General features: G+C 37.5%; 2 protein-coding genes across 6 annotated transcripts in view; one reads left to right on the plus strand and one right to left on the minus strand.

Annotated features, from left to right (window-relative positions):
- The window catches only part of LOC137945402 (DNA polymerase delta catalytic subunit-like), a 56,170-nt gene extending 43,051 nt beyond the window's left edge, over nucleotides 1-13,119 (minus strand). For all 4 annotated transcript variants that reach the window (XM_068791283.1, XM_068791279.1, XM_068791281.1 and 1 more), the window contains exons 1-12: nucleotides 12,811-13,119; nucleotides 12,588-12,698; nucleotides 12,076-12,182; nucleotides 11,844-12,003; nucleotides 6,358-6,553; nucleotides 6,143-6,278; nucleotides 5,897-6,034; nucleotides 5,510-5,587; nucleotides 4,991-5,082; nucleotides 4,101-4,167; nucleotides 3,925-3,996; nucleotides 2,568-2,654 (exon numbers count right to left, since the gene is read on the minus strand). In XM_068791283.1, the coding sequence (XP_068647384.1) occupies nucleotides 2,568-2,654; nucleotides 3,925-3,996; nucleotides 4,101-4,167; nucleotides 4,991-5,082; nucleotides 5,510-5,587; nucleotides 5,897-6,034; nucleotides 6,143-6,278; nucleotides 6,358-6,553; nucleotides 11,844-12,003; nucleotides 12,076-12,182; nucleotides 12,588-12,698; nucleotides 12,811-13,078 (1,512 nt within the window). In that variant the 5' untranslated portion in view covers nucleotides 13,079-13,119. The remainder of the gene's footprint in view (nucleotides 1-2,567; nucleotides 2,655-3,924; nucleotides 3,997-4,100; nucleotides 4,168-4,990; nucleotides 5,083-5,509; nucleotides 5,588-5,896; nucleotides 6,035-6,142; nucleotides 6,279-6,357; nucleotides 6,554-11,843; nucleotides 12,004-12,075; nucleotides 12,183-12,587; nucleotides 12,699-12,810) is intronic.
- A 6,562-nt stretch (nucleotides 13,120-19,681) lies between these two features.
- Nucleotides 19,682-25,415, plus strand: part of LOC137945363 (mediator of RNA polymerase II transcription subunit 23) — a 71,026-nt gene continuing 65,292 nt past the window's right edge. For both annotated transcript variants that reach the window (XM_068791226.1, XM_068791227.1), the window contains exons 1-3: nucleotides 19,682-19,912; nucleotides 19,992-20,035; nucleotides 22,467-22,563. In XM_068791226.1, the coding sequence (XP_068647327.1) occupies nucleotides 19,826-19,912; nucleotides 19,992-20,035; nucleotides 22,467-22,563 (228 nt within the window). In that variant the 5' untranslated portion in view covers nucleotides 19,682-19,825. The remainder of the gene's footprint in view (nucleotides 19,913-19,991; nucleotides 20,036-22,466; nucleotides 22,564-25,415) is intronic.

A 25,415-nucleotide genomic window follows, 5' to 3' on the forward strand; every position in this document is an offset into this window, starting at 1 on the left:
CTGGTTTGGAAGCAACATAATAAACATCAGAAAATGCTTCAATTTTCAAATGATCACGAGGCTTAAAAAAGAGACCTTTCCCTAGTGACCTTTTCAAATATTTTAAGATTCTTTGTGCTGCTTCCAAATGGACCTTGCTTGGGTGTTCCATAAATTGACTCACTACACTCATTGCAAATGAGATATTTGATGGAGTAATTGTAGCATATATGAGTTTACCAACTAATCTTCGGTACTTTGTCTTATCATTTAGCTTTGCACTCTATTCATCATAGAGATCATGTCCAATTTCCAACGGAGTATCAACAGGTTTGGCTTCCAATAGTCCATACTCTTGTAACATACTATACTTCCATTGTGTCAACACAAGACCTTCTTTACTTCTCGCCACTTCAATCCCCCGAAAACATTTCAGCAACCCCAGATCCTTAGTCTGGAAATGTATTGCTAGATGAGATTTACTTCTTTATTGCCAACCACATTACTACCAGACAATATAACGTCATCTACATAAAACAGTAATACTACAACCCCAGATGACTTCTTCAATACAAACAATGAGTGGTCACAATGATTTCTAGAGAACCCCATTGACATCACCACTTGGCTAAACTTTTCAAACCATGCCCCTGGCCTTTGTTTAATGTCATAAATAGTTTTCTTGAGTTTATATACTTCATGCATCCCCCCCTAAGCAACATGTCATTGTGGTTGCTCCATATAAACTTCTTCTAGATCACCACACAAGAAAATATTTATTATATCCAGTTGACACAAGGACCGCCCCTGATTTATTGCAAGAGACACTAAAATATGGGCAGATGATAATCAGGTGACTAGAGAGAGCATCTCAAACATATCAACACCATAAGTCTGTATGTACCCTTTTGCTACCAACCGAGCCTTAAATTATTCAATGGAACCATCAACCTTATACTTTACTATAAACACCCAACTACATTCAACAACAACAGCTCCCAAATGCAAGTCACATACTTGTCATGTTCCTCTATCTAAAAAAGCCTCCATTCCAACATATATGGCATGTTTCCACTGTTGAGAAGAAAGAGCATCTTGTATGGAAAAAAGAAGCAAAAAGAGACAACACAAACTTCTTGTATTTGTCAGACAAGGAACTAAAAGAAACAAAATGAGACAATGGATAACAAGTACTTTTTCTGACACCCTTCCGAAGAACAATAGGAAGGTGTAGGTCACTTAACTCAGGATCCTTGGACGTATCAAGGTAATGGCCCTGCATGAGAGAGGAGGTTGAAGGCTGAGAAGAGGGCACCTGCAGACAACGATATACTACAATGGTTTCTCAACAGTAGCACTTGGTGGAGGTCCAGAACAATCATCAACTAGGAGAGGAACAACAAATCCAATACCAGGAGAAGGACGGTGCAACATTTGAAGAAGATGACACAAAGAAGGGGGTATCCTCAAAAAATATAACATCAACAGAGACATGTTTTTCTAGTAGATGGACAAAAACACTTGTAACCCTTTTGTGTTTGAGAATATCCTATGAAGACACACTTGACAGCATGGGGAGACAACTTATCTTTGGATGGGCCAAAGACATGAACAAAACATACATAGTCAAACATACAAGGAGACACATGAAACAATGGAGCAGAGGGAAGCAACACCTAGATAGGAATTTTACCCTCAAGAACAAACGAGGGCATCATGTTTACAAGATAGCTAGCAAAAAGGACAGCATCACCCCAATATGGCTTAGGTACATTCAAATGAAGCATCAATATAAGAGCCACTTCTAGGAAGTCACCCTCTTCAATTGAGTATGCTAATGATGAATAGGGCCTGCCATATGCAATCTATTTGCTCTGTTACAATGTGAAAATTGAAGATTGGAGAGGAGAGAGAGAAAGAATGAGAGAGGAGAGAAGAAGAAAGAAAAGAGGCTCAGATTTGAATCTCGTTGCAGGTCAAGCTCAACCCCCTTTTCTATTAACTAAAGTGGTTGGTACAATAACTAAAATGCCCTTCTATACACTTAACAGCTTAACTCCTTATATCTCCCATACCACATATCCAAAATACATGAAACTTAAACCACTAACATAATACAACCATAGAACATGATGACATAGAAATATACATCATAAGCTGAAGTGAAAAGACCAAAATATCCCTGAACAGATTTTCTCACAGGTTCTAATGTATCAAATGTAATAAACAGGACAAGAACAACTTTCTTACCAGGGGAAAAATGAGTAATGAAGTAAGCATGGTTGCAGAATTGCGCCTTCTAATATAAAAAATGTTCAAACAGTAAAAAGAAACCAAACATAGGCTTTGAAACTTTTTTGGCAGCAGTGCTCTGATTGTTTTCACCAATAAATAAAAATACATTTCTTCAGTTTGGTTGATATATAACTTCCAAACGCCAATTCTTTCTGTTATTAACCTAAGAGAAGTATTGAAAATATCTTATAGAGTAGGCAACATCGACAGGTAAAAAAATCATGAAATTGGACAAGAATAAGCCATTATCATAAAAAACCAGCAAGGTAGGGAATTTACAGACCCAATTGTACCTTCAAGCAATAAACTGCAAGCCGCCTCCTTGTTTCTGCATTGCCGTTATGGAGATCGGATATAATTGAATGATGAACATCTTCTTTCTGCCATCGAAAATAATAAACTATTTCAATTATTTCTTACAAGATTCAGACTGACAATCATCAAATGAGGTAAAGAGGTTATTCCATCCTGCAGAGAAACAACTGCAAAAATATTACCCCACCTGACCCCAAATTACACCTGCTCCACAAGCTGGGCCAGGATTGTTCTGGGTGCTCCTTGAGGAGGGGGGTGCACACCAGAGAAAGGTTTCAAGATGCAAGGGAAGAGGACCAAACCTCCATTTTTTTCTACCACCAAACATGGATTGTGGTTAAGAATTTCATGTAATTTCTTCGGAAAGGGATCATACTGGAACATTTTCAATTAGCTCTACCTTCATCAGGATTGCCACTAAAAACTCTAGTTTTTCTTCCTACATGGAAGGGTTACAATAGTTAGCATGGAAGTATCCTCCCTTGGAAGGTAACTATAGATGCTGAATTTGGTCACCTGAACAGAATACAGAACTTGCAAGCAGTCTAAACTTAAACATTATTCTTCTCCCACACCTCTTATAATCCAGTGAGCTGCAAAGGACCAAAACTGTGGAGCCCACAGGACCATAAGAGTGGGCCCACAGCACCACAACATCACATATGATATAAGTCATTTTAAGAGATCCCAGGTGTTTCAAGACAATAGCAAAACGGCTAGCTGCAAAATCCATTAGAACTGTAGACACACTTCAGTATAATGTGAAATGAACAGATCTGACTTGCTTAGGACTGATGTCAGAAGGTTCAACTGATTGTCCAAGTAAAGACAAACATTTCAACTGCAATCAAAAACAAAATGAAGAAGAAAAATGCAGGAGTTGCTCCTGTTAGTTGAGTTTCTTGATGATAGATTTCTTAAAACGCTAAGTTAAAACAATTTTAAAAATCTACAGAGAGCATCAAACAGACTCAATTTTCAAAAGAAACTGGCAAGTCCAGAAGAAGTTTAAAAGCTACAAGGAAATATTTGAATATACATAACATTGAAGAAAAGTCTCAATGGAGGTACATAGTGCAGAAGTGAGAAGTGCTGGTTGATGGATCGCCAACAAGTACAGTATTGCCAAAAAGATACATACAGAAACCCGTCAGGACAAACAAAAAAGAGCTCTATCTAACAACCAACCTAGTATATGATAGAGTGGAATGGAAGAAAAGGATTCACGTAGGTGACCTACTATAGTCAGAGCAAGACCATCATAATGACGACGTCATAACATCTGAGAAGAGCAAAACAGGTAAATGAAAAACATGTGAAGAAGTAAATTATTACCTGCTCTGAGAGGAAGTGAGCTGAAACAGAATTCAATGAATATGAACTTAGCTTGTAGTCCCTCAGCACAGCCTGTAGTAAAATGACGTTACAGCAATCAAGAGATTTACTGCAGATGCAACAATGGATCAAACCACAAAAAGAAAGAGAGAGAGAGAGAGATCCTAGAAAAGGACCTGAAGCAAATCAAATTGGACTCTTCCTTCAATTGTAACTTCTTTACTCTCTCGCATTCCTAACTGCCTGCATGTTGACAAGTGTCAACATTATCAACCGAAAGGTGATTCTTTAATTGAAAACAAAAGACATGACAAAACAGGCACCTAAGAGAGGGTGTGTTAACTTGGACAAACCAGTATTGAAAAACAGGGTCCAATCTCCATTGAAAGAACAGTAAGCCCAGGTAGTTTGGCAATTCTTTTTTTTTATGAAATGTAGTTTGGCAATTCTTTTTTTTTTTTTTTTTGAAATGTAGTTTGGCAATTCTTATTGTTAAGGAATAATTCCACATATTTAGTGAGTATAAAGATCTTGAGTTTATTAGTTGGGAAAGAAACTTCCTAAGTTGGCTAGTCATTTTGGGATAGACCTTGAACCCAACTTCACATGGTATCAGAGTAGGTACTCATATTTGGGCCTATACCTAAATTATCCACTTGTAGAGACACAAAAGAGGGCCTACACCACTTGTAGAACCACAAAAGAGGGCCTACACGTGAGCGGGAGTGTTAAGGAATAATCCCACATATTTAGTGAGTACAAATATCTTGAATTTATTAGTTGGGAAAGAGGCTTCCTAAGTTGACTAGTCATTCTGGGATGGACCTTGGACCCAACTTCACACTTATCAATAAAACTAAGCAGGTCCCTAGACAATTAAATAGCAAAACATTACCCATAGTGAAAACTAACCTTGCTAAGTGCAGAAAAAGTACCTTTGCATATGGCTTTTTTTATTTTCTTGGCTTTTCTTATAGTTGCTTGCTAGCCATGAACTCTTTCTCCCAAGGGAGCTATCTTAATGAATTTATTTTCTCATTATTAAAAAATAAAAAGAAAAACTGACCTTGAGGAAAATGTTGTATCTTTGATGCGGACCCTACTATTTCTTATACGGCCCAAAATTGGAAACTCTGGAATTTTCAGTGCCTCAGCTCTCTGCAGAAGAAATTGACTGCCTTTAAAAACTGTGAAAAAGGAAAATAAGAGAGAAATTGAAGGAGAGAAGAGGGGAGAAACTTTGAGAAGAGAGACTTCTTGAGAAGAGTCTTGTTGAGGGTTGTGCTCAACCTCCTCATCTATTTATTAAGTGAAACACGTCAAAGTACAAAAATGCCCCTATACACTTAAATTCACTTAAACCTTATTCTCTCCCAATTTACATAATCAAAACATATGAAACTAAGTCTAGTAACATAATCAAACATGTAAAACAAGATAACGTAGATATCAGAAACACCAGCTTATGTGAAATGACCAAATTACCCCTCAGTAGATTTCCTAACAATAACATTAAGCAAAGTTTGCAGCAATAAGAAATATTTGATATGTAAAATAAAAAATAAATAAATAGAAAATAGAAAACCTCTATTAGATAAGGCAGATCAAACTTGCAGATGTTGTATCCAATAATAATATCAGGGTCAACTTCCCGAATGAAATCCTGCAAGTTCATGATTTTAGTATAAGCTATGTCATGGAGAGTATAACAGTAGAAGAAATACATCCAAGGATAACAAATTTCTCTGGATAAGGTTCATCTCTTATAAACAGCAATAATTGGAGGAGGAAAAAGAGTAAATCACCAGAAAAAAAGTATACATTCTTCAAGATTAATAATGGCCAAAATTAACTCAATTATAAGAATTTGACTTTTTCTTTTTGAAAAGGATGTATATATTAACGGAGAAAAAAACAGAGGCGAAGGGAAATTATAAGAATTTGACCTAGAATGAATATTAAAGAATTTTACCCTCCAAGCTAGTAGAACATCCTTTTCAGTGTCAAAGGACATAACATCTACACCAACTATGGGAGCACACGACTTTAAAGTCATGATGTTCCGTATAAAAGGTTGATTTTCTCCTTGTAGAGTTACTAGATTGGCAACCTGTCAAAATCATTTCTATTAGCAGAAAATATGCTAAAATAACCAAGTTAATAAATCTTATAAATTTTAAATTTCAAAAACTACTGCAACAAGCAAATAGAACTGAACCTGAATAACAGGATCATGTGTTGGTTCAGGAAAAAGTCCTTTCCGACCAGCACACTCAATGTCAAAGCTCAATATGCGAAATGGAGCCATTTTACAGAACTCTCCCTCTGGGGCATGACTGACTAATTGAGAATATCTATGGACAACTTTAGGGAAAACAACTAGCATGATGAAAGAACCACTTTTACATCACAATTACTAGTACAAAAGGATACAGACAATCAAACTCGAGTTGACAATATGACATGCTCTTCATCGCCTTCTTGTACTTCCCAGCAGGAACTTCTATCCAGTTGCCACCAACAATGTTACAGTCAATCATGAAACGCAGAGCAAAGAGTACATTGCTCTCATATGTCAGGAAACTCTTAGAACCAAGTCCTTCAATCTGTATGCCCCTCTCCAAAATGCCTACGCAATGCATAAAAGAACTTAAAACAAGACAACTATAAAAAGAAATTGACAAGTTTCAGTATTCAATTACAAGTTCACGTCTCTTTTGTTAAATTGGGTCCAAGGCTCTATCCCAAAATGACTAGTCACTTAGGAAACCTTTTCTGCCAACTAATAAACTCAAGATTTTTTATCTCACTAATCCTTGTGGGACTATTCCTTAATACTCCCTCTCACGTGCAGGCACGTAGATAATTTGGGTAGAGACCCTCACGTGTAGGCACGTGGATAATTTGGGTGGAGGCACATACGAGTACTTGCTCTAATACCATGAAAATTTATGGTTAAGATATTTCAAACCATTGTCGGTACAAAGTACATGAACACAAGCACCAAATTGATTTTTTATTTCATTGAAAAAATTGAGGAATATATCAAATACTTCAGACTTCTCACGTAGGAGATACACCTAAGTGACTCAACTGAAATCATCAATGAATGACACACAATACTTAAAACCAAAATGGGCCAGGAACCCAACATGGACCCCATACATTAGAGTGGACTAATTCAAACAACTTGGTGTTTTTTTTTTTGAAATAAGGTGTGAATATATATTGTAAGATGAAGAAAGTATACATACCTTGCTAAAGAAGGTCTTCCTCCACAACAAGTTGTCGGAGGGAAACACCTTGTTTAGCCTAATTATCAGCTAAATGATTAGCAGATCTAGGAATATAATTCCATTTACAATGCATTTGGGAAACTAAAGTATAGATCTCCTCAAATAATTCCCAATGTCGCAGAGGAGGTTTTGAAGAACTCATGCACCAATTGATAACAACTTTTGAATCACCTTCAACACAGAGAGGGCCCCCCATCTTTTGCTTAAAGTGTTTTAACTCATTATACAGCCCCTGTAACTCAGTACTCGTTGAATCAGATATGCCAATCGGTCCAGCATATGATAAAAGAAGATTCCCTTTCTCGTCATGAATGACTCCACCAAATCCAGACGGCCCAGGGCAATTAAACACACTTCCATCAAAGTTTTGGAGACCAAATTTTCATAGGAGAAGGGTGCGATGGAAAAGACATTTCCACAATGAGACGCCAATTACCACGCAAATTTGATCCTTTTAAGTTCTAAAAGTCCTTCTGCATGAGTACCCAAGAGGATACTTGCCCAATGATTCTATTGTACAAAATTTGCCAGGGAAGAGATTTTCGATTAAATTTTCTATTGTTTCTCTCTTTCCATAGACTCCAGACAGTGTAACCCACACAGCAAGAGATTAATATTTTCCCACATTGAGCGCTAGAAACAGAGAGTATTGTAGAGGGTACTATTTGAGATAGGCAATATTGCAACCCAATTTTGTTTATGAGTTCGGTCCAAACCAAATGGGCATACTCGCAATGTAAAAGGATATGATCTGTTGTTTCTAACAACTTGGTGCTTTGACTATAACTAATTGGGAAACTGGAGCGACGATGCTTTCCTAGCTGACAGGATTCGCAATCAAATGAAATATTGGCTGGTAGAGAAGGAAAAGGTTGACCAACTTAGCTGGTAAGGGATCTCCCAAGCGCAAATGCCACAAGTAAGAATAATTTGCAGTAGTGATACCTATAGCTCGAGAAATGGATACATCATCCAGCATGTAGAGCCCTCCCTTCTCATGTCTTGAACCAATTGTCCTCTTCGTCTGCAAGTCTTGGAAAACACAAGAAGTAGGATAAAAGGTTACTGAACAGTTTAAGGATTTAGTTATATGACTCATGAACAAGAGATTAACTAGAAACTTTGGTACAAATAAAACAGAATCTAAGCATATTTGTGGAGTAGTAAAAACTATACCCTCCCCCTGAATGTGAGAGGTGGATCCATCAGCTAAAGTACCTCGACGATATGAATGAGATGGACTAATGGACTGAAATAGAGAGGGCATACCTAACATGTGTGTAGAGGCTCCTGATGATCTAAGAGGGGGAATGAGACACATTTAGTGCATTCATACTTGTACTAGCCATCGTGGCACTCGTTGAGGAAGAGGGAGGAATCTCGATAGTCTGAGAAGCAATAGATGAAGCAGTCAATTGACCCAGTTGTTGTAATAACTGCTGAATTTTCTCATAGGATCCAGTGTGTAAGGAGGCGTCCTTATCTGTGACTATAAAGTTCGCCTAGGTAGGTTTACCAAATTTATCCCAGCATTTCTCAAAAAATGATTAGTTCTACCATAATAAACACATTTTTGATCCCCCCGATCATTTCGGTCACAACCACGGGTTGTATAAGAGCGACCTCTTCCTCTATTATTACCACCATGAAACTGACCATCGGGCTTACCAGTAGAAGGTTAAAAGTTAAGAGCAGCTACTTCTGAGAGGGTTCCACCTGACTCATTCTTACTTACAAATTGCACCTTCAGCTCGAAGAACTCTATTAAAAGTTTGCTCAAGAGTGGTCACATCCTCATTGACCAACAATTGGACTCTAATAGCATCATACTCATGCCCCAAACCATCCAAAAATTGGGCTACTTAAATCTGATTTTCTTTCTTACGGATGTCTTCAACATTCGTAGTAAAAGGATGGAAAGTACTAATCTCCTGTAGTACTCCCCTCATCTCAATGAAATAATTTGTCACTGATCTACCTCCACGCTTCATATTAAAGAATTTCACATATAACTCATAGATCTTTGATAAATTACTTTCTTAAGACAAAATGGAAGCCAATGTAGTCCACATTACCTTAGCAGTACTACAACTCAAAATCTTATCACTAAATTTGGATTCCATACTATTGACAAACCAGGTCATTAATAAATTATCTTCTGCCACCCAATCTTTAGTAATAGGTACCGGGGGATCATCATTTATATATTTTGTCATTCTTCTGACCCTCAAATACATCAAAACTGATCTAGACCAGTTTACATAATTCGATCCATTCAACCAGATCATAGTTATCTGATTAGACTGAGAGAACTTCACATCTAAGCTCTCAACAATCCTTTGGACAGCAACCCGTGTGCTGGAATCAGCCATTAAATATTACCAAACACCACAATTCAGTACACTAAAGCATCAATTAACCAAAGGGAAGCACTTTCCCCAAATTTCAATATTTGCGTTGTCAAGTGGGCCCCACACCAAATTCAATTTGGGCAATGCATCACCCAATTCATTCAATTTAGAACCAATAGTGATCAATTCCAGCAATTGAGACCATAAATTAATGAAAAAATAACCTAATTGTAAGAAATCAAGATGGCATAGGCTATATGGATGATGACGCAAGCATTAGGTTGATGATGCAGGCAAATTTGAGAAATTCCCTCAAATTGGGATCATCAAACACTTCTAAATCGCAACATTCAGTCAAATAGAAGCAGTAATCATTAGCCAATAGGCTAAAATAGGCAAAAAAAAGGGAAAATGAAATTTTTACCCTACCAGTTCAGAAATCTGGTAAAAAATTTCAAGGAGATTGCTGAAAATGAAAAGATGATCCACAAAATCCATATAAACTTGCCCAAGACTTGCGTTACTATCAAATATAATGTTAATGGCTCTATTAAACGGTACAAAGCTCGGCTGGTAGCGAAAGGGTATACGCAGACTTTTGGAGTTGATGTCTTTGAGACGTTCTCTCCTGTGGCCCGACTTACTTCGGTACGTATCTTAATATATGTGGTTGTTAATAAGGGTTGGCCTCTCTTTCAACTCAATGTGAAGAATGCCTTTTTATATGGTGATCTATATGAGGAAGTGTATATGGAGCAACCTTCAGGGTATGTTGCTCAGAGGAGACAGAAAAGGTGTGTAAGATGCAGAAGGCTATTTATGGACTTTAACATGATCCACGGGCCTGGTTTGAAAAGTTTAGTGATGTGATACTACAATTTGGGTTCTATAGGAGTCATTGTGCTCATTTTATATTCCTACTTAAAAAGAAGACTGGTATGGTGGTTTTGGTTGTCTGTGTAGATGACATTATGTTATCTGGTGATGATCTTGACGGCATTACAAAAAGCTAAACAATATCTGGCGACGCTCGTAGCAAGCGAGGTATTGTTCTTTCCCAGAGAAAATAAATAAGGATATTTGTGGAGTAGTGCGAACTATACCCTCCCCCTGAATGAGAGAAGTGGATCCATCAACTAATCAACTCAAGATCTTTGATCTCACTAATCCATGTGGGACTATTCCTTAACATTTTTTTTCTTCCAAACAGTTCTTTTCTTTCTTGAAGGACTTCATGTTTATAGGTCGTGTTGGGAGAGGAGGTGCCATCCATGATCATTCAGGTCATTCACATCACCTTATTCATGTTTTCCTCTACACCATTTGGGGTGTTGTTGTACTGCTAAGTCAGAAATCCTTGCTCTTGTCAGGGTTGAGAATTTTATGTCCAGCACTATTCTTGCTCTCTTGTAGTTCAGGTGGATTCTGGGGTAGTTTATCTTGGTTCTCTTCCAAGAAGGCTCCCCCTCGGCAGCTTTTATGGCTCAATGAATATAAGAGGTAAATTGCCAAAAGAAATAATCCTTATGGCTCCATCTAATCTGAAGAAATAATTTTTGCAGTTTTCTTCAGATTAGATGGAACCATATGACTCGAAGTGCAAATTGTATGGCAGATCCTTTGGCATGTCACAAGTACTTTTGCATTCAATTGTAGAAGGGGTACTTATCCTCTAATTTGATTTATTCCTCCTTCTTTCCTGTTAAGCTTCTTTTTGGCTTTGCCTTAGCGTGATGTAATTCTGTTGCTTCTAATATTCTTCTCATCTCTCTCAATTAAATTCTGACATTTCATGTTTTCAAAAGATATTTCATGTTTGTTTCCATTTACTAAATCTCAAAGCCAGGGAAAAGATACATCAAATAATCACTCTAGTTCACGATATTTTTTAAAGAACTGCATGCAAACAAATTTTCCAGAATGTTAAACTATTTATCTAAGGCCGATTAACTCCGAAGATGTGCTAACAGGTTCGGTTGTGCAGCCAACCCTATCTCATTATCCATCATATATAGGACTACCGACATATAACCCTTCCCACTATCCTCTCTGTGTGTTCCTTTTTTTTTCTGTCCCTTTCACTGGACAGTCCTCTTCTCCAGTATGATCATTGAAACATGGAAATGTAGTTGTATACACATCACCAGTTCTATGAGCAATCTTGGAACATCAATTCTAGCAGTTGTACTTGTACAGAGACAGGTTTACAAGGGTCTAACATGAAGCTACAACAGCAACCTCACGTTTATATAAATCTCCAAACAACACTTACCTCGACAGCTGGCAACCATTGTTGGCAAAGTAACAATAATCTTCAGAAAGGGTTGACAATTCTGCTGCTGGTAATACATGATACTCCTCTTATGGACTAACTCAATCCTTCTAACAAACTTTAAAACCTTACTGTTCCGGTTCACTTCCCTCATTCTTGCCTGAAATCCACATAATAAACACCAGGTGAAAAAGGGCACAGTAAAGAATTATATCACAATATCAATTGGTACCTCAAGGACTTGATGAAAGCCAGAAATGTCATCGGGACCCATTCCTGGTGGACAGCTAATAAAGAAATATGGCTCGAAACCGTGAACATGGCAGCAGATACTGTGACCTAATCATCCACAAAGGCAGTTGGTCCCACACCAGCAAAAATCAAAGTAAATAAATAATCAAAAAGCACTTGAAAAATTTGCAGCAAGGATTGTTTCTCAGTAACCCGAATGTGATAGTGATACCAGTTACACAAATGGAAATTTATTGGACAGTCAAGCCACCTAAACCGTCAAGGATAGCCTTCATTTAAAAAACACACCTAATGTATCCCAGATATACTATTGACATTCAAAAGCATGGATTCAGTCGAATCAAAAAGCGAGTAAGAACTTATCCCATTATGATGTCGTCCACTAGATACATGAATGTACTATCAAACCAGTCAACAGTGTCCGTTTATCACGACTAACCTTTTTAGAATGAATTGAAAAGAACAGAAAGGTGGCAAAAGAAAATATTTGACCTTCCCTAGTTACGCCAAAAATTCTGAGAATTGCAGCAGGACCAGAGGAATTTGGAAGCAATTCTTTATAGCTTTCACCAATCACATAATCGATCTCCAGTTGCTGAAAGACTAAACCCAAAATCGCAAATGTGAGAGGGGAACAGAAATTGAAATAAATGATTCAATTTCATTAAGGGAACAAACGGATGGAAAAACGAAAAATTGAAACTTAGAAGCCTACTTATGTTTTGTGTATCTGAAAGATAAGCCCGGGAAAGGGGAGGACGTGCCCACTTGTCAAGACGAGCAGCAAGAGTAAGGAACGTTTCCTGGTCTCTCCGCAGCATATCTTCTTCTTCCCGGTCCCGCCAGAGGGTTTCTTCCAAGAAGACGTCTTCGTCCATGTCCTCCTCTTCCACCGGCGGCGGAGGTGGTGGAGATGACTGTTGAGGATGAAACTTTTTCGAGCCATGCTGAGCAGGAGCCGGGGCTCGGCGTTTGCTGTTCATTGCAGCGGGTGTCGACAGCAGATAGCAAAGCACGATGTGGAAGAAAGGATTCCCGCCAGTTTTGGTTGCAGTGAGAAAGATTCTATTGGGGTTTGTTCACACACTCGGCACGTGCTGGTATTTGGAGGGAAACGGACAGCATGGCTGTAAACGACCCGTTAATTTTGAGCTCCCTACTTGGTGTGGACTGGAATACTGCAAAATGAAAGGAACGGGTTGGCAATTTTTTCTAGGTTCTACAATGATATTGTCGCCATTTATGTGAGTACTTGGTGTGGACTGGAATACTGCAAAATGAAAGGAACGGGTTGGCAATTTTTTCTAGGTTCTACAATGATATTGTCGCCATTTATGTGAGGTGATTGGGTGGCAAACTTACTACAACATATCCACGAACTTGCAATTACATGAAAAAAATCTAAGGGGGGTTTAGTCAACTTGAAGGACGAGATGATCTTCAACCGCAAAACGCCCTTCAACACTTGAAGTCGTTAGTGAGCGCAGATGAAGCTTCATCTTGATGCAGGGGATGGAGGGGTCTTTTATCTCCACGGTTTTATTTTGATCATGTGGAAAAAGACTCTTTTTGATCTTCTTTGAATTGAAGGACGAGCGACACTCGCATTTTCCCCTCTCTCTCCTCGCACCCCCCAATCGCGCGTCGTCATTTATCATTTTTTCTTCCTCTCTCCCGCACTCCCTTCCCTCTCTCGTCTCCCTGCGTCCCCGACGTCGATCTCGTCCTTCGTCTCCGGCCACCGTCTCAGTTCCCTCTCGTCTCCGGCCTCGTCTCTCGGTCTTCTCTCGGTCCCGCCCTCTCTCTCGCACCCCCTCTGTCGTCTCCGTGACTCCCTCTCTTCTCTCGGACTCGCTCTCTCTCACTTCTCTCTCTCTATTCCCTCCTGACCTCCCTTTCTTCTCTGCCTTCTCCCTCTCTTCTCCCTTTCGGCCTCCCACTCACTTCTCTCTCTGGTTAGTCTCCTTTCCCCCAAAAATACCTTCCAATTTCGTTCAATTTCCCCATTTCCATTTCGATTTTCTTCGATTTTGGACATTTGGACATCGATTGCTTAATATCTACTTTGATTAGGCGTCGATTTCACCCTTCGGCTTCGGATTTCTCCAAATTTCATAAGGTATGCCTAAATCCTAATTTTTTTCATTAAATTATTGTTTTATTTGATTTAAATTTATTTTTAGTGCGTAACTGGGGGTTATTTGTGCATTATTTTGGGATTTAGGGTTACGGTTTATAGTCTAAATTCTTGATTCGTGTATGGATTATTTTTAGGGTTTGTTGTTCGGTATTTAAGGGTCCAGTAGTTAGGGTTTAGGGTTTATGGTTAAGGATTTAGGGTATTTTAGGGATTAGGGTTTTTAAGGTTTAGGGGATTTAGGGTTTTTAAGCTATAAGGTTTTTTGGGTTTAGGGTTTGGAATTAGGGTGTAGGGTTTAGGGTTTAGGGCTTTTAATGTATTAAATCCTGGAATTAGTGTTTAGGGTTTAGAGTTTAGTAGGTGATAGGGTTTAGGGTTTGATGGTTTAGGTTTTTTTTTTAAGGTTTGTGTTTCGGGTTTAGGGTTAAAGGTTTAGGGTTTAGGGTATTTTAGGGATTAGGATTTTTAAGGTTTAGGGGGTTTATGGTTTTTAAGGTTTTGGGGGTTTTGTGTTTTTTATCTCTAGGGTTTTTTAGATTTAGGGTTTGGAATTAGGGTTTAGGGTTTTGAGCTTTTAAGGTATTAAGTTCTAGAATTAGTGTTTAGGGGTTTTTAGTCCAATTCAAACAAGGTTGAGTCGCTTACACTGGCGTCCATTAGCCAACGAAACCCGACCCCCATCACTGACGAGGTAAAGTTCATAGTGACTGTGAAGTTATATGGGGCTCTACCAGGGGTCTTCGGTGAATTTGGACTTGATGTATGTGTGTTTTCATTGTTTAGTGCATATGCATTAGTGAAAATAATTTAATTAATTTTGAAACGTGTGAGAATGTTGTTGAGAATTTTTTAAGTGCTATGGAATGTTTTTGCCATGTGGTGAGGAGATTCGGATATTATACGTATCCACCACATGGTATTTTTTTATGGTTTGTGTTGGTATTTTTTTTTTATGGTTTGTGTTTCCGTGACGAGTAAAGGTTGTCTGGTAAAGTTTTTACTGTGAGGACCGTCTCGGATTTAGATTATACATGGCTGCAAGAAGACAACCAAGTGGTCGAACATATGATATTTGGACATTCGATGATGATAACAAAATGCTCGATCTCTTGGTCGAGCAGGTCAATCTAGGAAGAAGTTGCCTAACGGGGTGTGGAAGCATGAGGTATACATGGACTGTGTAAATAAGTTCAATGAAGACACAGTCATGAAAATAATTGTTGAGCAGGTGAAGAATCGAACAAGAGCATAGAAGAAAACATACCAAAGGGTAACGAGCTGTATCAACAGTAGTGGGTTTGGTTGGGATGCAACCACACAACGAGTTACTGTATGTAATTTTGTATGGCTTGATTACATAAAGGTCAGTAAATCTGTATGGCTCGACTACATGATGTACTATAAAATATTTTTTATGTTTTCTGCGTTAGTATAACTCTATTCCAAGACGTCTAAATGATGTTTTATTCTTGTAGGGGCATAAAGATGCTGAGAAGTACAGACGTGAAGGCTGCCCCCTGTACAACAAATTAGTTGTGGTAGTGGAAAACACAATAGCGGTAGGGTTAGGAGCTGTAACCTTTGTAGATCAGGGCGATGAGGTGATCTGTGAATCGGAACATGTCCCAATGGATGAGCCAGAGAATGTTGATATAGTTATGGATACTCCATCACCATTATTAAGCATGGATGAGTCTCTAGGTAATCAATCTGAAAGAAGTAAATGGTCTTCTTCAAGTCATCGTAGAAAGAGAACCGAAATGCCCGATAATGACACTAGTAGAAGAATCTTTGATGCAATAGATCGAATTGCTAAGACATTTGAGAATTTCATGATGAAAGACGATATTGTAAGAGATTGCGTCAAAACCCTCAGGGAAATCCCGGACTTGCCTACAAAATTGAAGTATTGTGCTCCTTCATGGTTGGATACACCAACTAAGAAGGTCATGTTTATGGAAATGACAGTGGAAGAGCGGGTCGAGTGGCTTAAATTTTGTTTTGAAAACTAATTGTAATGCGTTATAAATACACTATTTTTTTGGAATATTATTATGTAGTAGACATGATATTTGAATTATGACGTTGCAAGACTTATTAGTATGGTTTGTATTTAAATTTGATATGTTGTTATATTTATATATTGCATAAATGAATATGGTGTTTTGACTACGGATGTGGAATGTGGATGAATGTAGGATGTGATTGAATGTAGGACGTGGAATGTGGATGAATCTAGGATGTGATTGAATGTAGGATGTGGGAATGTGGATGAATGTAGGATGTGGGAATGTGGATAAATATTGTTGTTTATAGGTGTGATTGCAAATAAGTTATGATTGAAAATTGATGTTTACTTGTGTTTATGAATTTTAGGCGATTGAATTTGTGGATTTCCATGGATACAATGACAGACGATGAAAAGGTTGCAACTATGGTTGCATTCACAACTTTGTTGATCGCCATGGAAAGATACTATCTGTACCATTGCAACAGACGTGTACCACGTTCTCGTGGGATGAATGGTCCATTGTATTTTCAAAAGGCACTAAACAAATCTCTAGTTAAATTTCGGAAAGTGTACAGGATGAACCAACTGGTATTTCACAAATTTGTAGATATACTTACTAGTAAAGGGTTTTTATTAGCCACAAAGACCATCTCAGTTGAAGAACAACTTGCATATTTCCTCCTAACCGTTGGTCAAGGACAAGTGTATAGTGTCACAACAGAGATGTTTGATAGATCAAACTGGACGATAAGTAAGTATTTCAACAAGGTGTTGGATGCAATCCTCAAACTTCACTCTAATTACGTCAAACGGCCTTCGAAACGCACACACTCGAAGATTTTAACAAATTCAATGTTTTATCCCTACTTCAAGGTAACATCACTTCCCATAACTAAATAATTTTAGATTAATATAAAAAGTTAGTAAATATTAATTGAAATGTATAATTAGGATTGTATTAGAGCTATTGATGGAACTCATATCAAAGCCAATATTCCACTTAAATATCAACCAAGGTTTTGGAATAGAAAAGGTTATCTCTCACAAAATGTGATGGCAGCATGTTCATTTGATATGCAATCCACTTACGTACTTGCTGGATGGGAGGGGTCAACAGCCGATTCCCGTGTACCGAAGGATGCATTGACTCGTCGAGATAAAATCTTTGTACCTGAAGGTAAGTAATATATTTTTATGCAGTAATTTTTTATCTATTTTATCTTCAATTATTTTATGTGCTATATAATTTTTATTATAGGAAAATATTACCTAGTTGATGCTGGTTATGCTAATCTTCCGGGATTTTTGGCTCCATATCGAGAAACCCGATATCATTTGCAAGAATTTGGAGATAATATTCCTAGAAATGAAAAAGAATTATTCAACCGAAGACATTCGTCTTTACGGAATATTATCGAGTGAACTTTTGGTGCTTTAAAAGCTCGATTTCAAATGTTAAAAGGCACTCCTCCATTTTCTTAAGATCTAGGTTAAAATTGTACATGCTTGTTGCATATTGCACAATTATATATGTGCAGAAAATTATGATGATATATTTGAAGATGAAGATGATGATTCGGGTGGCGAGCTCGGTGGAGGAGGTGATGCCGTCCAATTAGGTGCAATGGATGATACAGACAGTGACGATTGCGATGATCTTGAGGATGTGGGTAGCCAAGTAACAAGCATTCGGAGGCAGAGTGCATTAGAATCCACAAGAGCCGCACAATTTCGAGATGCCATATCGGCATCCATGTGGAACGATGAATGATGGTTTACTCTTATTACTTTTGAACATGCGTAATTTATATGTACTAAACTTGTAACTCGTTGATTGTAATATTAAAGGCACGAACTCGTTATTTGAATAATTTTGTTTAGGTTATTTTCAAAGTTGTATATGTATTTATTTTTTATTTTTTATTTTATTACTATATTAAACTTCATATTTAAGTCTCTGGTAAATAAAATGTAATCAAAGTATTCATTTGATCAATTAATTACTTTTAATTTTGTCAAAATATATTATTAATTAATACAATGCAAATCTATCTTATGTTATTAATATAATATTTTTTATTCATTAATCATAATTTTTTTATTTACTCTATTGTATTAATGATTTAATAGTGGTAATTAAAATATTGTTAACTCAAACACTTAGTTTAATTAGCTCATTTTTATAATTAATAAAATCAATGATTTTAAATTTATAAGATGAAGATGAAGATGAAGTTGTCCACACTAACATCCTATTTCAAAGATTTTGAAGATGAAGTTGTCCACGCTAACACCTATTTTGAAGATGAAAATCATGTAGATGCATAAGATGAAGATGAGGATGAAGATCAAATTTTCATTTTGTTGACTAACCCCCCTAAGTATAATTTGCTCCCATCGACATATCATGTATTTAAAATTATTTATTATTTATTGTTATTATTAATATTTTACAATACAACAGTATTATAGCCTTGATAAGCTCAATTGAGTGGCAAAACCCTCTCAAGAGGATGAGTGTCCAACTTGCACGACACAAGCATTGAAATTTGTGGCCAAAGACAAGGAATGAACTAAGCATGGATTTCTAACAAGATAGAAGAGTTGGAAAGAATTGAGAAAACCCATTAAAAGAACTCATTAGAAGATCTATTGTTGGAGTTGGCACCAACGATAAAGGCAAAGTGTTGAAGTTGAAAATGGCCACTAGTGGAAGAAGAGTTTGATTTGGAATGGAGCTTGAATTTACACTATAGCCTTTTGTTTTCATTCTCTATTGTCCTTTGGTTATAATATTTTTTCTATAAGATTCTATGTTTTGTTAATTATTTATTATTTATTTTGCTTTCAATCATTTTTTTTGCCCTGCACGACTGGAAGGACTATATTTTTTTTACATGAAAAAACACAATAAGTTATTCCATATCCTCATTCTTTCATGATATCGATGTAGACCAAGTTCATAAATTGTTAATGGTTGATCCCTCTCCAAGCATCTAAGATATAGAAAGGACCACTAAAATTGTCTATGAAGGGCAATGAAGTGATAAATAAGAAGGAGAAGAAGAAGAATAAAACTGAGTAAATAGGCGAGAACTTGAGAAAAGAGATTTCTATATTTTCTTTGTCTACAAAACATTGCCCCTTCAAACTAACACCCGTGTCTATTTTATTTTTTACCCAGTTTGATCTCTACAAGACTCATCATATAAAGTAGCTCTAAAGTTCGATCTCTACATATTATTATGTTATATATTTGCATAATGATTCTTTTATTTTGTGCTATATATTTATTATTTATGATTATTTACTGTTATTTTGTTATGTCCATAATTGTATATTTGGTAACAAGGAATATTTGCCTTCTTTCGCTAGCAAGGTTATATGTGGATACGAGGATTAACTTATTCCTGACGTACATTGCTCGTATGTCATTGGACTCTCGGAGACGAAAAAAGACGCCGGCATAGCGTCAGCTTCTTCTTCAGTACCCCGCTGGCTCTGTCTTGATTCTCGTACCGTTTCCATGGCTGAATGACACAGTTGAAACCTTGAAGTCCGTCGTTTGATCTAAGTCCCATGGAACAGAATTCAAGGCTTCCACGAGCTCACCAGCTCCACCCCGCCAGGACGGCTGTCATCAATCTCTTCAATCTCTACCTGGGGGTATTTTCGTTTCTTTGGTACCTTTGCCTGCCCAAATTCACCTTTTATTTTCTTTACGTATGTTTTTTTATTTTGGCAGAGAGATCCTCGCCTGATATCTGAGGAGGGAACCCGTAAAACCCCGTAAGTAATTTAGTGTTTTATTTCCTTGGAGTTGAAGTAGTTACTAAGCTTATGTATATTTTTCCGCCTTCAGCTTCCTTCTTATTGTTTTTCATAAAAAAACAATTTTTTTTTTTTTTTGTGGGCACATAAAAAGCATGGTTGGCCGTAAAAAAAAAATGGTTAACCCAGTGCTTAACGCTGGTCTTCACCATGGATGTTTTTTCCTGAATGGTATTTTTCAGAGGCATCCACATTAGGGGTAGTAAACGGACTGGACTTGGTCCGGATATTGTTATTTGGATCTGGTCCATTTGCAGATATTTGAATATACGACAAACTATCTGAAGTCATATTTTTTGAGTGGGCTCCATTGGATAACATCCGTATTTGGGTAATATTCAGAATGATTGAAACAACAAAAAAAAAAACAGGAAAAAAACCCCGAAACAATTGTTCTTTGAAATTTAAATAAAACAAGAATGAAAGCAAAAACCAATGAATCTTAATATCTTATTTGGGCTGCACAACAAGAAAAAGGAAGAAATTCCAATAAAGAACTCTCCTTTACGGCATAAGTCCAGTTCTATGCACTTAGATTTGCATAAGCCATAAAAAATTCCAAGAAACTAGGGCTGACATAGGTGGAGCCTAAGATGATGCAAGCAGAGGACCCAATAATGGGGTTGCATAGTGCAAAAAGAATGATTGTCACCCAATAAACCTTCACGGGGTAGTATATAGTTTCAGAACTGCTCAACAGGCAGTAGGAACCATCAACCCAGGGTTATGGTAGGAGAAAAAGGCAAAAATTCAGATTTTTACCAACCAGTCAAGGCAGATTTCAGAAAATCCCCTTTCTATGTAGTTGTAGGCTTCAATGGAAGGAACTGGAGAAGGATGAAGGGCTCTAACCAAGATCTACTGCTCTGATACCATGTAAAAAAGTGAACTTTAGGGTTTTGGAGAGAGAAAGAGAGAGAGAAAAGAGGAGAAAGTTTAGAGTGCTGGAAATACCCCTTCTCACTTAAAAGCACTTAAGCCCTTATATCTCCATACATACTTGTTCAAATTACATGAACAATAGATTTTCTAACATTGTCAATGGATTTTCATGAACGATATTGCCCTTCAATAGATTTTCTAACATTATCAATGTAGAGATGTGTTTGCAGAGCCTTAGGATTACCTCCTTGCTGATGCCATGGCCACAACATTCTGATTTTACTAAGGGCTTCTCTTTCTAGTGTGCGCCCTTATTAATGTCCCATATTAAAAAGGAGAGATTGAGCACATAATTTGGAAGATGTTACAAAAGGGCCTCATCACGCCGAGCATCAGTCCATATTTTTCAACCATCCTTCTTGTGAAGAAGAAGGATGATTCATGACAACTTCGTGTAGACTATCGAGCCTTGAACGGTATTGAGTGAAAGATAAGTACCGGATCTTAGTGGTTGACCTGTTATTTGATGAGCTTTTTGGTGCTGTTTTCTTCAAACTTGATTCGTGGGCTGTATCACCATACCCACATGGCTGAAGGTAATGAGCATAGGATGGTTTTATGGACTCATGATGATCACTACATGTTTGTGATTATGCCTTTTGGCGTTACCAACATCTTGACTACATTCCAATGCTTGATGAATGACATCACCAATGCCTCGACTACATTATCAATGGCCCTTTTTGCACAAATTTGTGTTAGTTGGTCTTTGATGATATTCTTGTCTACAGCAATACCCTTGCTGAACATATGAGCCAACACCAATTGAAAGTGAAGTTATCTTCTTTGCCTAATCAAGGATTATATGCTTGAGGTAGTAATCTCAAGCAAGAGTTTTAGTCTTGGACATCCCCTCTTGAAGGGTGTTAAGCTAAATTTTTACTGTAGTTCTAGGAGGAACCCGATACCTGCTAGAGGTAGGGTGTCTTCCATGACTCTTTGGACAAGGTCCTTCGGGCCTACTTTACCTTTTGGGCTTTTGTGACTCTATTGAATAAGAGCTTTGTGCTTTTTTTTCCAAATATTGAGTTTTTTTTAATTAAATTATGTTTATTTATTTATTTTCGGAAATGTTCTTTCTTTTTGTTATATAATGAGATTCTTCAATGATAATTGGCTGGTTCTCGACTGATTGTCTTCCACTTTGTATGCTGTGGTCGGTGTATGATGATATTATGGCTTTTCATGAACATCTTTTGATGTAGTGGTCTCATGTAGTTGGAAGTGCCACTAAGATTTATTTCTTTACAACATGTTATTGAGAGTGATACTGATTCCATTGGTGCGCTGAACTGAGATGTTCCTTTTGTTTTCTGTTTTCATTTGTTTTTGGCTGTAGTTGGGTTTTTGTTTGCTAGCATATTTTTATTCTGTATTCATGGTTCGTACATAAATTCTTCTCTTAGTGACATTCTTATCATTTTAAAAAAAAAAAAAAAAAAAACAGGAACAAAACACAGAAACGGGTAACTGCTTTGAGAGAGCTTCCTCCCAAGAATGAACAATTTCTCTTTGACTTTGAACAACTTCAAGGCCAGTTTCCTGTAAGTTTAAACTCAGTTATGGTATCTCTCTGCCTTTTCTCTCTCTCTGTCTCCTCTTTCTTCTGCCCCTTTCTTCTATCCTCTTTTTTATTGTCGACACTAGATTGTGTTTAAAAGTTGAGTCATGGAGGAAGGAGCTTGTTAAATTTTATTTGCTTCTCTTGGATAGTATAAGACTTTTATTGGTTTGTTTTACAAGGTAGTTTTTTTCTTGATGCCAGTTATGCATACTTGCATCCAGGGTGTGAAATTTTATGAACATAAGAGATAGAAGTGAGTGGAGAGAGTTGGAAATAGGAGATGATAGATGGCTGGAAAATAGTTCATGTTGAATTGTGGGGAGAAGATCACTTAGGGTTCCCTCTTCTTTACTATTTATAACATAAAACAATGATAAAAGACACTGATGCCCTTGCTTTCCTTACTCCCTTGGAAATAAGATTCTATAAGAAAATACTTTCCTAGAAATCTAAGTAAAAACAAATTACATCTTCTAACACTCCCCCTCAAATTGGTGTTTACAACTTCAGCTTGTTACATAACATATCAGTATAAAAATAAGAGAGAAATTGCAGGATTTTCTAGTCTTGGGTCTTCAATGTCTTGAATGAAGCAATGAGCTCTCAAATTTTCAGCTTGCACTTGACTATAGTCTTTGGTATCTTGATTTTTTTTCTTTTTTCTTTCTTTTAAATAAAAGCATCCTTTCTAAAAAAAATAAAAAATAAAAATTGATAACATTTTTTCAAAGACTATCTTAGCGGTCCTTATCATTGAGGGCGATTCTCAAGTCGTGATTAGCTGGTGTTCCTCTTTCTTTGACCTGCCTTAGAGGCACTGGACTATTTTTCACCAAATTTCAGATATTGCTTCTCTTTTACATTGTTATTGAACTCATGTATCGAGATCAACTAATCTAGCTGTCTCTCTTGCCAAAGATGGAGCCTCCCTCCAATCCCTTGTTGTAAAGTGAGTGCTCCCTTAGCTAGTTTGTATTTCTCTCTCTTTTAATAAAATCTAATTTCACTAAAAAAAAAACTTTTATAAAAAAATTACAACCTCTTGGAGCTCTTCATTGTAAGCTCTTCCAAATACCTCCTTTTTCTGTACTTTTACTTTCCCCCCTCAAGCTTTGGATCCATCAGATCCAACTTACCAATAACATATATGAGAGAAAGAGCATCATTCATAGCTAGACAACAAATCCCATACTCTAAGAAACAGGTGGATCGACATCTACCAAGCACTAACACAAGAACTTAACTCCTTGCTGATTTCTTAACTTGCCACAACCTCTTGCAGTGACAAAAACCAAAGCCAAGGAAGAAGGTCATGCTCATCGACTCTGGTTAGATGTACTCCTAAGCAACAAAAACCCGATTACATTCTTCAATACTTTAGAAAATGCATATCACAAAAGGCTGCCATGAGTAATGGGTGTGTGGGCATTGCTCTAAAGAAATAAAAAACAAAACAAATAAAAGTACTATTAGAGGTTTCATAGCCTACCATTGAATAGGGACTTGGATACTGCTCTTCCACGAAACAAATTCTAACAAGGGGACCAATTTTGACATCAAGGAGAGAAGATGCAAATTGCTGCTAATGATAACCGAGTTGCATGTTTTTTTTTTTTTTTTTTTTGAGAGAAGTGATAATTTATTAAAGAGAAGAGCAAAATATTAGCCAAAAAATTAGAGTAGCACTCCCTTTACAACAAGAGATTGGAGGGAAACTCCATTTTTAGCAAGAGAATCAGCAAGCGAATTTACTGATCTCGGGATACGAGTCCAAAAACATTGATAGAGGGAAATAATGTAAAAAAATTTATGAAGCACATTCCAGTGGCACCAAGGGTGGTTGGAAGAGGACACCAATTGATGACAACTTGCAAGTCTCCTTCAATAATGAGGGAGCTACCGAGGTGATCTCTGAAGAGTAAGAGGCCTTGAAGGAGGGAAAAAGCTGGGCTTCAGTGGAATCAGCAACACCCATTGGTCTCGAGTAGGTGATGAGGGAGTGGCCATTGGTGTCTTGAATGGCACCGCCGAATCTTGCAATGCCCAAGTTACCTTGGGCGCTACCATCGGAATTAAGTTTAAGAACCCCAATAAGAGGAGGGGACCAGGCTTGGTTGATGGGTGGGCGGCAATGGTGAGACATAAGGCAATGATCGTCCAATTGAGGCGCAACGAAGAGCCGATTGTGCTAAATTCTCTTCTGGTGTACAACCAAGCCGAAACTTGTCCAATGATGTTGTTGGCATCAACCTTGGGACTGTAGGCATTGAAATTGAAATGCTTATTGTTTCTTTCTTTCCAGATGGCCTAGGGAATATGGCCAACAACAGAGGAAAGGGCGATCTTACCCAATATGGGAAAGGAGGACCTGGTGGCGATCCTGCAAGCATTGAGAAGGCAGTTGGGTAGACAGAATTGGAGTCCAATACAGTGGAAGATGCTAGTTCATACTGACTAGGCGAAATGGCGGTGAAGGAGAAGGTGGTTGATTGTTTTTTGAAATGTGAGAAGGTGGTTGGTTGTGTTAAGGAATAGTCCCACATGTGAGTACGTGCTTTGATACCATGTAAAGTTTGGTCCAAGGCCTATCCCAAAATGACTAGCCAACTTAGGAAACCTCTTTCCTAACTAATATACGCAATATCTTTGTTCTCATTAATCCATGTGGGACTTTTCCTTAACAGGTTGTTTCTTCAGCCGTGTTGCGAAAGGGGCAAAGGATGGAGGGGGAGGTATTACCCTGCTTGTGAAGATTGACAACAATGAGGATTTTGTCGTTGATCCACAAATTCCAACTGAGCACTTCATTCCGAGATCCGCAAATTCGGCAAC

The sequence above is a fragment of the Aristolochia californica genome, unplaced genomic scaffold (assembly GCF_029961685.1).
Source record: "Aristolochia californica isolate CCGP_79_NKW_82.1479 unplaced genomic scaffold, dmAriCali1.0.hap1 SCAF_12, whole genome shotgun sequence".
NCBI lineage: Eukaryota > Viridiplantae > Streptophyta > Magnoliopsida > Piperales > Aristolochiaceae > Aristolochia > Aristolochia californica.